We start from the raw sequence: 13,017 nt of genomic DNA, 5'->3' as shown, positions 1-13,017 counted from the left end.
AAAAAAAAAAAAAAAAAAAAAAAAAATTATTCCTTTTAAAGACAATATTCACTTTTCCAGCAAGATACTTCCAAGTTGTTAAGCTCTGCCTCTTTTAAATCTTAATGTGTTATACGCTACATCATATATAAAAGTCTGCAACTATATACCTGCTCTCTCCCTCCCTTTTGGAATTCCAGAAGTTATGAAAAGATCCAGTGTTACACACACTGTTAAGGAGCTGGAAGGCCTAGGGCACCCCTCCCCTGACCCTGTGGGTGGTGCTGCCGACGGGAAGTACTGAGGTAGGGAGGGAAGGGGGGACTGGCTTGGGGAGGGCTGGAGGAAAAGGGGACTGACTGATTTTCTCTTCCTTTTCTCCCCCATGTTGGTCACTCACTGGTGCATCTCATCCTCCCTAGCCAAGAGCAAAAGGAAAGGCTGCTGAAAAAGGCAATTGCTATTTCAAAACAGAAGAAGTTCGTGGAGGGAAAGGGGGCTTACGCAGAAAAAGGGCTTTGCGTTCAGATGAAAGCCGATGGCCCTCTGTGTGACTGGCAGGCAGGAGAAGGGGAGGGGACGGCCTCTCTAGGCCCTCCAGGGTCCCAGACTCAGTGGAGTTACCCGGCAGACCTCACAGAAAGGCCAGTGCCACCCTCGCTGGACCTTCCACTGCTTCGTCGTCATTCCACAGCATCGGCCTCAGTGCAAATGGCCAATTCCCCTGTAAGTTGTGAGTGTGTGGGAGCGTGAGCATGCGCGGGTGTGTGCACGTGTGTCCGTGTGTGCGTGGTGGAGGCAGGGGAGACTTGAAGAGAGGAGGAAGCTCCCAGCGCACCTTCCATGAGGTCTCTGTTGTTTCTTAAGCTTTGTTTACTTGGGAGGGAGGCTGGAGATTCCCTTAATGGGCAGTAGCAACGTGCCAGGAGGAGGGTGGGGCTAACTCACCAGTTAAGAGAGAAACACCAGTGAAGAAGGTGAAAGCCCAGGGCTGCTCAGGGCTGCAGGCAGGAGCCTGACCCCTCCACCAAGGGAACTGTCCTCTCCAGCGGCATGTCCAGCAGCAGATAAGGTGGGGACAGTGCACTCACAGCCACCAAGAACCGGTCTTCCACTGGGCAGCCTTACCTTCAATGTATATTACAAAATCTATCTTACCTCCATCCTCACACATCTCACTAGAAAATAAGGCAACTTCAAGATTACTTGTGCACAGGTAGGAAAGCGTCCTTCACTGGCTTCCTTTCCAGCCAGAAAGGGACTGTGCCCAGAACCCTGAGGCCAAACCTCCTTTCACCCATCCTTCAAGCAATCCTCAGGAAAGCTGGAGCAAGAGGCTGACTTCTGGGCCAAGTCAGAGGGCCAGGCTCACACCTGTGATCCAAGTGCTTTGGGAGGCTGAGGCAGGAGGATCACTTGAGGCCAGGTGTTCAAGACCAGCCTGGGCAACATGGCAAAACCCTGTCTCTACTAAAAATACAAAAATTAGTTAGGTGTGGTGGCGCGCGCACATAGTCCCAGCTACTTGGGAGTCTGAGGTGGGAGAATGGCTTGAGCCTGGGAGGCAGAGGTTGCAGTGACCTGGCATGACACCACTGCACTCCAGCCTGGGGACAAAGTGAGACCCTGTCTCAAACCCCCCCCACCGCCCCCCAATAAAAGAGGCTGCCTTCTGAACTGAAAACAAGTCTTCGCCTTTCCCATAAGATATTTAAGAGGAAGATGCAGAATTTGGAAAGGACTTGAAAGAGCAATAGTGACGGTCAAAAGGGGAAGCGTCCACAAGAGGTAAAGGGAGCTGAGGTTAAATATGCTGGAGAAGAGAAGTCCAAGGAGCGACTTACTTGCTATTTTTGGGTGATTTTACAAAAGACAGCGAACGGCTGTTGTGCATTAGCATGGGGGAGTGAATATGAAGACACGGACATAAATTTCCTTTGGGGAACTTTCGCTTACAGGCACTTCTCTAGGGGTGGCATGGAGTGGGGGCTGGGAGTTGAGCCCTGGAATGTTACTAAGTGAGGTCCAAAGTCTTCACCGGAGAAGACTGAAAAACAGGCAACCTTCTCCATGTGGCGAACGTTCGCTGGACGGCTGCTGGGCAAACGTTCTGTGGAGGCTGGATGATGGGAAAACCCAGGGAGTGACTGTCGATTCGGGATGTGTAATAGACACCAGGCAGAATGCTACCAGCACTTGTAGAGATGACGGTCCTCTAGGTGTTGAAGAACCACCACTGCAGGTGGGACAGGTAAAACAGGACAATAGGAGGTGCATCAGGAGAGGCTCCCTAAGAATGCCTGGTGGGGCAGAGCCAATAGAAATGGAAGAAAAGCACGTGGGGCGAAGACAGCAGGAGCAGGAATGCCAGTGCAGTAGTGTGCAGACTGTTCAGCTCAGCGGGGCTGACCTCCAGAGTGAGCTGAGAAAGAAAACAGGGGTCCTGCGGGGACTCTGGAGGCCCTGCTACCGGGCCCTGCCTTTGTCAAGGAGGCTCTGGGGCACAGCTGCGGAGGGACATGGCAGGGACCTGAGTCAAGGAAGAAAAAGCGGAGAAGAGGCTGGAGGCAGCAGACCACACCGGAACCTGCGGAACGTTTCCGCAGGAGGCAACAAGAGGGGCCCACATGGATGTGGCGTGCAGGGGACGGATCTGGAGGGCAGCACTGGAGCAGTCCAGCTGCAGGGTTGGGAGACACTGTGCAGACAGTGGCCCCCAGGAATCTCCACAGGATGACTTTCCGTAGAAAGTATGCGGCTGCATACAATGTGCCTGTGCCACAGTCTTCGGCCAACTCAGAGGGTTAGTTCATTGGCAAGTATTAAGGCAAATTCTGCTTTAACATAGTTAGTACTTACACACACACAGAGTATTCTACAGTGGCACTAAAAGTGAAACAAACAAAAAGTCCTCTATCCACTGCCAAGAAAAGGCATAAAAGTAGAAGCTACTGCTTATTGAACACCTACTGTTTACCAGACACAATAGACAGAGTATCATCTATACTTGACAATAACTGTGCAAGACCATTATTATTATTATTATTACTAAAGACAGGGTCCCACTTTCTCAGGCTGGAGTGCAGCAGCTCAGTCTCAGCTCACTGCAACCCCCTCCTGCAAGGATGGAGCAATCCTCCCACCTCAGCCTTCCGAGCAGCCGGGACGACAGGCATGTGCCACCATGCCCGACTAATTTTTGAAATTTTTTGCACAGACAGGGTCTCACTATATTGCCCAAACTGGTCTTAAAACTCCTGGCCTCAAATGATTCCAGTCTCCCAAAGTGCTGGGATTACAGGCGTGAGCCACCGCACCCAGCCAAAAGACCAATATTATTGTCTTCATCTTAGAGACGAACAAATACAGGTTCCAAGAAATTGAGAAATGTATCCAAGGCCACACAGATGGTACTTGAAGAGCTGGGAATTGAACCTGTGGTGCCTGGCTATGAAACCCCAGCTTTTCTTTCTGTCCTAAACTCTGGCTTCATGACACACGGGTTTCTACAATGGAACGGACAAGCTGGCAGAAGGGGTGGACCTACGCCTGCTCCAAACCATGCTGACTCCCCCCTCACTAATCTCTCCTGCTGAAGACGGCCTGGCTCCTGCATGGTTGCCCTGTTTGTCAACCCTTCCGTTACATTTCTAGAGGTGATCGGGAGACCCTTGGGAGGGTCAGAAGTGTGAGAGCAGGAGAGCTCGTCAGTGAGCTGCATCCGGAGGCTAAAGGCACTCTCCGTGAATGAAGAGAACATGTGTTTTCAGATCACTTTTCTTTGGAAAGGTTCGAAGCATCTTATAACCATTATTCATTTCTCATGATATCCCTGTGAAGTGAGTGTCAATTGTCGTGTGGCTTCTTAGCACAGGACCATAGGAGGACTCTGACCCAACCCAGCAAAGGAAAAAATCCAGGTTTCCAAACTTCCAGTATCAGTGTCACTATCACACTGCATCATGCCCTATTTGGGGATTGTTAATGTGGAATAAGACGTTCAATTATGAGAGAATGATGAAAGCATTAATTCTAGCTGCTAACAAAAATTTTTAAGGTACGATGAGTGGCCTTATCTCCCAAGGAATCATGAGAGACCATATGAAAATGTTTGATTTTCAGGGAAGAAATGGACTAACGTTGTAGAAAGAACACAGCATGCACGTAGCTCAGGGAGGAAACAGGATGTAGGTCTTACGAAGAAAGACGGCGTGTGCAGTTTCTGCTGTTTGGAGCGTAATTATTGAAATGGCATGGCAGGTGAATTTTTAGGTCTGGGCGTGGATTTACGCAGTGGTTAAACTCAAAGCTGACTTTTTCAAATCCAGATACTCAGAATCGAAGCCAACGGTGAATTTTTTCCCTCTGAGGTCATGTGGCTTAAATAACCGCAACAGACAAGCAGCAGCATTTCCACTTAGCCAGGACCCAGAACTTACAGGAAATTACTCTTCTGCATGTCTGATCACTATGGAAATCGATTTTATACAGAGAGGTAAAAGCACACAGACCCAGGACTGCGAGTCCTGCATATCCGCACTCGTGAGGCGGACTTCCCGCCTCAGTACTGAAACCCGGGCCTGAGCCCGGGCCTCCTGGGTATGAGGAACAGCAGGTGGCTCTGCCCTCTGGCTGGCTGTTCCCCGGTGCGCTCCCACAGCCTATAGGGCGACTCTGAGTGTCGATGGTCTCCAGTCCCTCCGAGCTATAAGTTTGGTCACAGTTAATTAACACAGCAGGGGAGAAAATATGCTGACCACCTGGCATGATACTGGTTAGAAAAACAAGCTGTGTGGAAAGCCAAAAAGCAACCAATTGTTCATCTCTCTATGGAGTTAAAATAAACCAACAGGCTTGTGTGAAGACGGTGTTGCCCATGCCTGTATTTACTCGCTCAGCTGATTTCCAAGGTGGGGTGACGAGAATGGGATGACTGGACGGACCGGCTACTTGTGCCTGTCAACGTGTTGCTGATGAACAGAAATGTCTTCACCGCTCTTGGCTCCTGTCTTCAGCTCCCGAGATCCTAAAGATCACAGTCAGTGCCTCTGAAGGGAAGCAATTTTCACAGGAACTAAATGACAGACTTAAAGAACTTGGAAGTGCAACCAGATAGAGGTCAGGCAGCGGGAACTGCAGAGCTCAGGGTCTGGAATGGAAAATGCCCTTTTCTGGAATTCAATTTACATCTGCGTCAATGTTTACATTTAGTTAGTTTACATGTTTAAATTCCCTCTCTACATGTGGGTGGATCTCAAAGCTGTGCATAGTTACTTATTTTCTTCCTTTTGTTTTTTTGTTTGTTTGTTTGTTTGTTTGTTTTTTTGAGACAGGGTCTCCCAGGCTGGCGTGCAGTGGCGCAATCTCAGCTCATTGCAGCCTCAAACTCCTGGGCTCAAGCCATCCTCCAACCTCAGCCTCCCGAGTGCTAGACTACAGACACGTACCACCATGCAGGCTAATTTTTTGTATTTCTTGGAGAGATGGGATTTTACCATGTTGACCAGGCTGGTCTCCAACTCCTGAGCTCTAAGTGATCTGCCCGCCTTGGCCTCCCAAAGTGCTGGGATTACAGGCATGAGCCATGGTGCCCAGCCGATTTATTTTCTTGATCAAAACAAGTCATTTGTGCTTGGGTAGATAATAAAGATTGCTGAGGTCACACTTATAAAACGAGTACCGTGTAGCTCCGTGGGGGAGAAACAGCATTAGATTAAAACGAACACAGGAACATGCACACACACACACAGTAACTGATGGGCAAGGAAAGAAGTGGAGCTCTTACTGACACTGAACACAAGGCACAAGGACACCGGCGTACGGTGCTCCATGGGCTCTTCCACCAGGAGAGGCGGCTGCTCAGGGTTTGTCTGGGGTTTCTTCTGACCACTTTTAGTTTTATCTGACAGCATCTTTCTGCCTTCAAATGCTCACCCCTTCCACTCCCTCTGCCCCATCCAGACTCCCCAAACACCTGCCCTCCTGCATTTCCATTGCGACTTCAGAGTGTGACTTAGTGACAAAGAAAAAAAGGTCAGACTCAACTTTTACAACCAGTTAACCAAGTCTTATCTGTGGCAACTCTAAAGAATGCCTTGGCCATTCATTACTCTCAAACCCACTCACTCACTGCTTTTCACGCCTCTCTGCTTACAGTTCTCCAGCCATCATTACTGGCTTCATGCAGAGCATTATGAGATTACATTATGAGAGCCGAGGTGATTACATTGCTTATGAGCCGAAGAGATTACATTGCTTATGAGAGCCGAAGATTACATTAAGCGGCGGAGAGCCGAAGATTAAGCATTGCTTTTATGAGGTTTCGCGCATTGCTTTATGAGCCGGCGATTACATTGCTTTGGCGAGCCGAGATTACATTGCTTTATGATAGTTTGCCGACGGATTAACTGGCGGGTGAGCGGATTTATCCGGATTTATTCGATCGCATTTTAGAGTTCGACTTCCCGCCCTCCACCCCATCTCTCTGCCACACTGCCCTTTTCCAGTCCTGTCCACCCCCGTCTCTGCCGCATTGCCCTTGGCAGATGTCTTTCCAGTCTGTGACGGTGCTGCCTTCCTTAAACCCGTTAGAGGTACAGGTGCCTGAAGGCTCAAAGCTGGGACTGCTGAGACCCTCTATATGTCCCCAGGACTCTGAACCTCAGCAGAGCACTTCCTACACGGAGTCATAACGACTTGTTTCTGTTTCGTCTTCGGTAGTCGGCTAGGAGCCTCCTAGGGCTACTCCTGGGATTTATTCCTCTCCGTTCCCCCGTGTCCAGCCCAAAGCCTGGTATGGGAGATGCTCAATAGAGAATGTGGAGTAAACCAAAGCAAGGGAACAATGCAAAGGCACTAAGGCCTGGAGAGTGCTGGCCCCTGAACATTGACGGACTGGTCTAATCTGAAAAACCCTGCTTCGGCAGAACGGCTCACGTGCCTAACAGATGTGCCCAAGGATCAGTTTGCAACAGAGGCCAAAGATTAGAGGCTCCGGGGGGTAGGTGTGGGGCCTTTGGAGACCTAGATAAAATTGGTACAATATGTCGCATAACTAATAGGGTAAACAGTCTGTTTTAATAGCTGAACTAGATTCTGAGATTAGTTAGCAGGCAAAAAGATTTTTAATTTCAAAATATATTCTGGTATTCCTGCTAAAATCGATTCGTTGTAAAAGAGAAATCTCCTTAGCTTTTAAGGAGATTGTTTTAAAAAGAAGCTTAAGCCTGCTAGACAAAACATGATCCTAACCGGGAGAGGTATCCTATCAAAAGGCATGTGATTGGTGACTGGGGGCTGCCATTAAGACAGGGACACTGCTCTTAAGTTCCACAATTACAACAACAAAAGTCTCTTTGTGGGCTCCGTGTGCAGCCTCCATAAATATTCACAATGATACAGTCCAGGTTCCCCCAGAGCCAGAGGGCTTAGGGGCATCCAGATGAACTCCATAACCTTATTAGGAAGAGGATTAAAAGAGAGAAGGCCTCCAATACCAAAAATGCACTTTGTTGCTTCAGTGAAAATTGTTATATTTATGCCCTAAGAAGTTATTTTGAAAGAATACATAGTCACCACTCAGAAACAGACTTCGGTAACAGCATAAGAAAGTAGTAACCATTTCTATTAATTTTCTTGTTTTCTCTGTGTTAGTTCCTAAGGAAAATGCTTCATTCTGTCAGAGGACCTGAAAAGTTATTCTGGGGTAGGTACGAAGAAAAGGAAAAAATATGCCCTGCAGGGAAACTATCTTCTTGATCTTAACAGCCACATGTGATGGGATTTTTGCATGAAGAAATCCCATATGTCTGGGTTTTTTTTTTCTTTTTTCCAAGACAGTAAATCTGAAAACATTTCAGACCTCCCAAAACAAGCCACATTTCCTTTGAGCAGCCTCCTGAAACACTTAGACAAAGTTTTATCCAGAGAGACTACATGGGGCCTTAGAAATCTTGGCCAATTTCTACGGCCCCACGCTATCTCCCGGATAAGATTTCTTCAGTATCAGAAGGCATGAACATGAAAAGGTAGAAACAAAGAAATTTATCAAATATGGGTATGTTAATCCTATATGATGCGCCAGCTTGCTTTATGTGTGTGTGTGGGCAGAAAAACACAGTTAGTGAAGCAAGATCTAGTGTTTGATAGTACAGTCGGGTGTTTAAAGCTAATAAGACTTTGTTGCATTGTTCAAAATTGCTGGAAGAGAGGAAGTGAAATGTTCCCAACGTAAAAAAGGGGTGGATGTCTGGGGTGACTGATGTCCCAGCTGCCCTGGTCTGGTCATTCCACGTGGTATGCATGCACCAAAATACCACATGCACCACAAATACAGACCCCTATTAAGTATTGAAAATCCTGACTAACAATAATACTTCCACTATTGAAGAAAGAATTTGCAGCCATTCTGAATGGAAGGTGAAAGAGAAGTCTACACAGAAAAAGCCAAGCAAAAATCCAATGCTTGGAACAAAACTTCCACATCCTCAAGAGCCCCGGATCCTCTCCTGAATCTGCACGTCATCTCCTCGCCAGCCCCGGATCCTCTCCTGAATCTGCACGTCATCTCCGGCACCCAGTCTGGTAGCATAAGCCCTGACGCTTGCACCCTGGAGACACCCAATTCACACTGCCTATAAGACAGGCTCACGGACATGGAGGTCACTGGCCTTGTATGAATCTAAGTCTATGTCCGTGTCAAAGAATTCATTTCCACACTTGGAAATCTGTTCCATGCATAAAAACGTAGTTAAAACTGTGGGTCAGAAATGAGGCAAGCAATGTTAACTCTTCTTCAAAGAAATGTTTAATTTCTCAAGATGCCTCCGTTTAATGTTTGAATACCAATTTTGCTATTAGAAATTATGTTGGCCGGGCGCGGTGGCTCACGCCTGTAATCCCAACACTTTGGGAGGCCGAGGCGGGCGGATCACGAGGTCAGGAGATTGAGACCATCCTGGCTAACACGGTGAAACTCTGTCTCTACTAAAAATACAAAAAATTAGCCGGGCATGTTGGTGGGTGCCTATAGTCCCGGTTACTTGGGAGGCTGAGGCAGAAGAATGGCGGGAACCTGGGAGGCGGAGCTTGCAGTGAGCCGAGATCGCGCCACTCACTCCAGCCTGAGTGACACAGCGAGACTCCGTTTCAAAAAAGAAAAAAGAAATTATGTTTCAGGGTATTCACTTTTTAACACCTAAATCAAGATAGGAAATTAGGAGAGGGTTGGAATGAACGTATTTAACCCCAAACATTGGTCCTAAGACCCTTCTGCAAACCCTCTTGGTGGCCAGCCAGCCTAAAACTGGATACCTACAAAAATGAGAATCTCCTTCCTTCCAGGGCGGTGAGCTGGTGCTGAGCCGTGTACTGAAAACACATCGGCCAGATCCAGACAGGCCTCATTCCATCTATGCTGTTTTGCTTGCTGAGGGATCTTGGAGTCTCAGTTTCCCCATTTGTAACATGGTAGATCAGAGATAGGTTCTAGAGCCAGACTGCTTGGGCTAAAATCCCAGCCTCCTGCAAAAGCTGTGAGATCCTGGGCAGCTTACTCAGCCGCTCAGTATCTTGGTCCTCTTTTTGGTATAATCAGGATAAAAACATCATGGACCAAACAGTGTTGTTTTGAGGATTAAATGACTGTCTGCATGTGCTCACTTCACTGCTGGCCTATAATAATCACCACCATGACGATGCTGAACAGAACTGTCATAAGAGTTACATGATTACTGGATCTAGATCCTGGATCCAGTGCCTGAAACACAGATGATTATAGTATCTACACCAATCATTAATTGAACACCTACTTTAAAAACATATGCTAGCTCCTTTATTCCTTTCGAAAACCCTGCTACATAGGTTAAAAAACTAAAATTTGGAGGGATTATGTGACTTGCTCCCAATGTCATAGTTAAGAAGTGGCAATCCCAGCACTTCAGGAGGCCAAGGCGGGTGGATCACTTGAGGCCAGGAGTTCGAAACCAGCCTGGCCAACATGGCGAAACCCCAACTCTACTAAAAATACAAACATTAGCAAGGTGTGGTAATCCCAGCACTTTGGGAAGCCAAGGTGGACGGATCACCTGAGGTGAGGAGTTCAAGACCAGCCTGGCCAACGTGGTGAAACCCTGACTCTACTAAAAATACAAAAATTAGCCGGGTGTGGTGGGCGCCTGTAGTCCCAGCTACTTGGGAGGCTGAGGCAGGAGAATTACCTGAACCTGGGAGGCGGAGTTTGCAGTGAACTGAGATCGTGCCACCACACTCTATCCTAGGTGACAGAGTGATACTCCATCTCGAAAAACAAAAGAAGTGGCAGAGCTGGGTTTAAAATCTAGGACAGCCTGAGTTTACATCCCAAGCTCTTACTACTATACTACATTGTTGCTTTTAATTACACAGTATTTCCTTGTATTAAGCCACATTAACTGGAGCTACCCTGAGTTTCCAAACCTTCCACTCCTCCATTCTCTCCACAGCAGCGAAGGCCACAGACTGTGCTTGGCTTGCCTCCCATCCCACTTCTGGGGCCTGATGGTTCTTACCTTTTTTCTTCTGGGATGTTCTCCAGTAGCATTTGAAGGAAATCCTGGGATTAAAAAAACAAACCATTAAAGATGTCCATCAATAAATAACTGCCTGGAACCATGCCAGGGGCTGAGGACTCCCAGCTACGGGCTGCTCACCTGCTAGAGAAGCGAGACCTATGCTGACTTAATAGACTAGAGACTCGATTTATTAATTTCCCAGGGTTTCAATCAAATCATCGAAAGAGATTTGTTTTGTGAAAACCAAGAACACGTTAAAAAGTGGACTGTTTGTTATTCTGACCTAATCCAACAGTCTATTCTGTTTTGTGTTTAGCCATTTTCAAAAGGCTGGCCATCAAGTGAAGCATTATCCCTCTCTACTGCCCCATCGCCTGCGATTCCTGAACCTTCCCTAGAGATGCCTGGACTCCTAGAGGCTGGGAACGAACTGCAACTCTCTTGCATTGCTCTATCAAATGGTAGAGATAAATATCGAGATGATAAATATGCCATCAAGGAACAAAGATGTCCATAACTCCAAGCATGGCTCACAAGCCCCTGCCTCCACCTGCCGCCTCTTCTCATGCCCTTGTACAAGTCCTTGGTTACCAGACATTTCAGATGTTTAGATGATAAGTTTTTTAGACCTAAAGGCATGGCTTACACACACACACACATTTTATTTTCCTTTACTATGGAAAATTTCAAGCACAATCAGAAGTAGACAAAACCTTCACATACCCACCAATGCCCAGCCCATCCCGCCCTATCCCCTTTCCCTCTTCCTTTGTTATTTAGAAGGAAGTCCCCAACATTACATAATTTCATCAATAAAGGTTTTAGTAAATATCTCTAAAAGATAAAGACTCTTAAAACATAACCACAAAACCATAAAGACCTAAAAAACTCAAATATGAAAATGTTCATTTATATTTAACTTGTACCGTGAGTACTGTGACCCCTTTTCCAGCCCATTTAATTCTGGAATCTTGATTTGTTCTTAACTAGGGCTGTCAGATAAGAAGAGATGCCCAGTAAAATTGGGGGCATAATTACATTAAAAAATTATTTGCTATTTAACTGAAATTTGAATTGTACTGATTTTTCTGTTCTGTATGTTTATTTGCTAAGTGTGTAATCCTAGTGTCAACCTTTCCTCATCTGAAAATTTAATAAGATATACCTTGGATAAATACAGAACATGAAACAAACAAGAACAATATTTAACTTTCTTGGAACTTGATGATATTGAGTAACAAGTAAGATCTATACTTGAAGTTTTTCTTTTAATCAATAGAAAATAATCTTTTAAAATGGGTCTGCCCAAAGATGACAGACAAGAGTCACTCCAGACTAGGCCCTCCTGATAGAACCACGTCTGCAGATACAGACTCCACAAGACTCGATGACACCCATTTAACTGCAGACTGAAGCCTCCCGATAGAACCACATCTGCGGATACAGACGCCACACAGGACTCTGATGACGCCCATTATCTGCGAGATGGAAGCAGTAGCACAGATCTTCGCGTTACAGAACAGACAGAATTATAGAGGAATGGAAATCTGCAACCCATTTGTATGACGAGGTGTTCTTCCTCTATCATCACATAGAAATATCGCTACACTAGTGAAGCTGCCGGTCCTGTTTCTACGTGTTCACGGGTGGTCACAGTCCGTTTCTTCCAGAGACAAAGTCTCCCTATTAAGAGCATTAATGAAATATTTATTTCTTGCAATGTCTGTTCTTCTGAGACTTTGTTTATTGCTGTTTGACGTGAATTAACAATACAAACAGTAATAAAACTAATGTTTAAAAAAATGGACCACGCGAAGAAAATGGGAGTGGGGGGACAACCCCAAACTGACGGATGCCTCACAACTGAAGTTGTTCCTTGCACTTGCATATATAGAGAAAATACCAAAGGAGACAAGAGCAGTATTTAGAATGCAAAGAAGTATTTTTGCTTGAGGTTCTTAGAGTTATCATTCTTATTATTTAAAAATTATTTTGCAAAAACATTTAGACATTTATTTATCACAATCTAATATTTTATAAATTTAATATCTTAATAGATAACTCTGTAGATTAATTTCTCTCTGGCTTGTGGATAGGATTTTTGATTCTTAAAAATCCAAGTCCTTGTAGGGGCCGGGCACATCAGCTCACGCCTGCAATTCCAGCATTTTGGGAGACCAAGGTGAGCAGACCATGAGGTCAGGAGTTCGAGATCAGCCTGGCCAACATAGTGAAACCCCATCTCTACTAAAAATACAAAAAATTAGCTGGGTGTGGTGGTGTGCACCTGTAATACCAGCTACTTGGGAGGCTGAGGCAGGAGAATTGTGTGAACCCAGGAGGTGGAGGTTGCAGTGAGCTGAGATCGCGCCATTGCACTCCAGTCCAGGCAACAATGCGAGACTCCGTCTCAGGAAAAAAAAAAAAAATCCAAGGACTTGTAATGATAACTTTTTACTAATTTTATTTCATTATCTCCTTGTAGCCC

At 46.1% G+C, this 13,017-nt stretch overlaps 1 protein-coding gene across 17 annotated transcripts in view; it reads right to left on the bottom strand.

Annotated features, from left to right (window-relative positions):
• AOPEP (aminopeptidase O (putative)) overlaps positions 1 to 13,017 on the bottom strand; it is a 383,438-nt gene that overhangs the window by 129,051 nt on the left and 241,370 nt on the right. For 14 of the 17 annotated variants that reach the window (XR_002517756.2, XM_031654785.1, XM_009189223.4 and 11 more), the window contains one exon: positions 10,527 to 10,570. The exons of 1 other annotated variant lie outside the window; for it this stretch is intronic. Coding sequence is in view for 14 of the 16 variants with exons in the window: in XM_031654785.1 (XP_031510645.1) it covers positions 10,527 to 10,570 (44 nt within the window). In the remaining 2 variants the exon portion in view is untranslated. Of the gene's footprint in view, positions 1 to 39; positions 1,108 to 10,526; positions 10,571 to 13,017 lie in introns of those variants that run through there. 2 more of the 17 variants (XR_001895427.3, XM_009189232.4) reach the window with 2 other exon arrangements.

This window comes from Papio anubis, chromosome 13, assembly GCF_008728515.1.
Source record: "Papio anubis isolate 15944 chromosome 13, Panubis1.0, whole genome shotgun sequence".
Lineage (NCBI taxonomy): Eukaryota > Metazoa > Chordata > Mammalia > Primates > Cercopithecidae > Papio > Papio anubis.
This window is presented reverse-complemented; position numbering and strand designations above follow the sequence as displayed.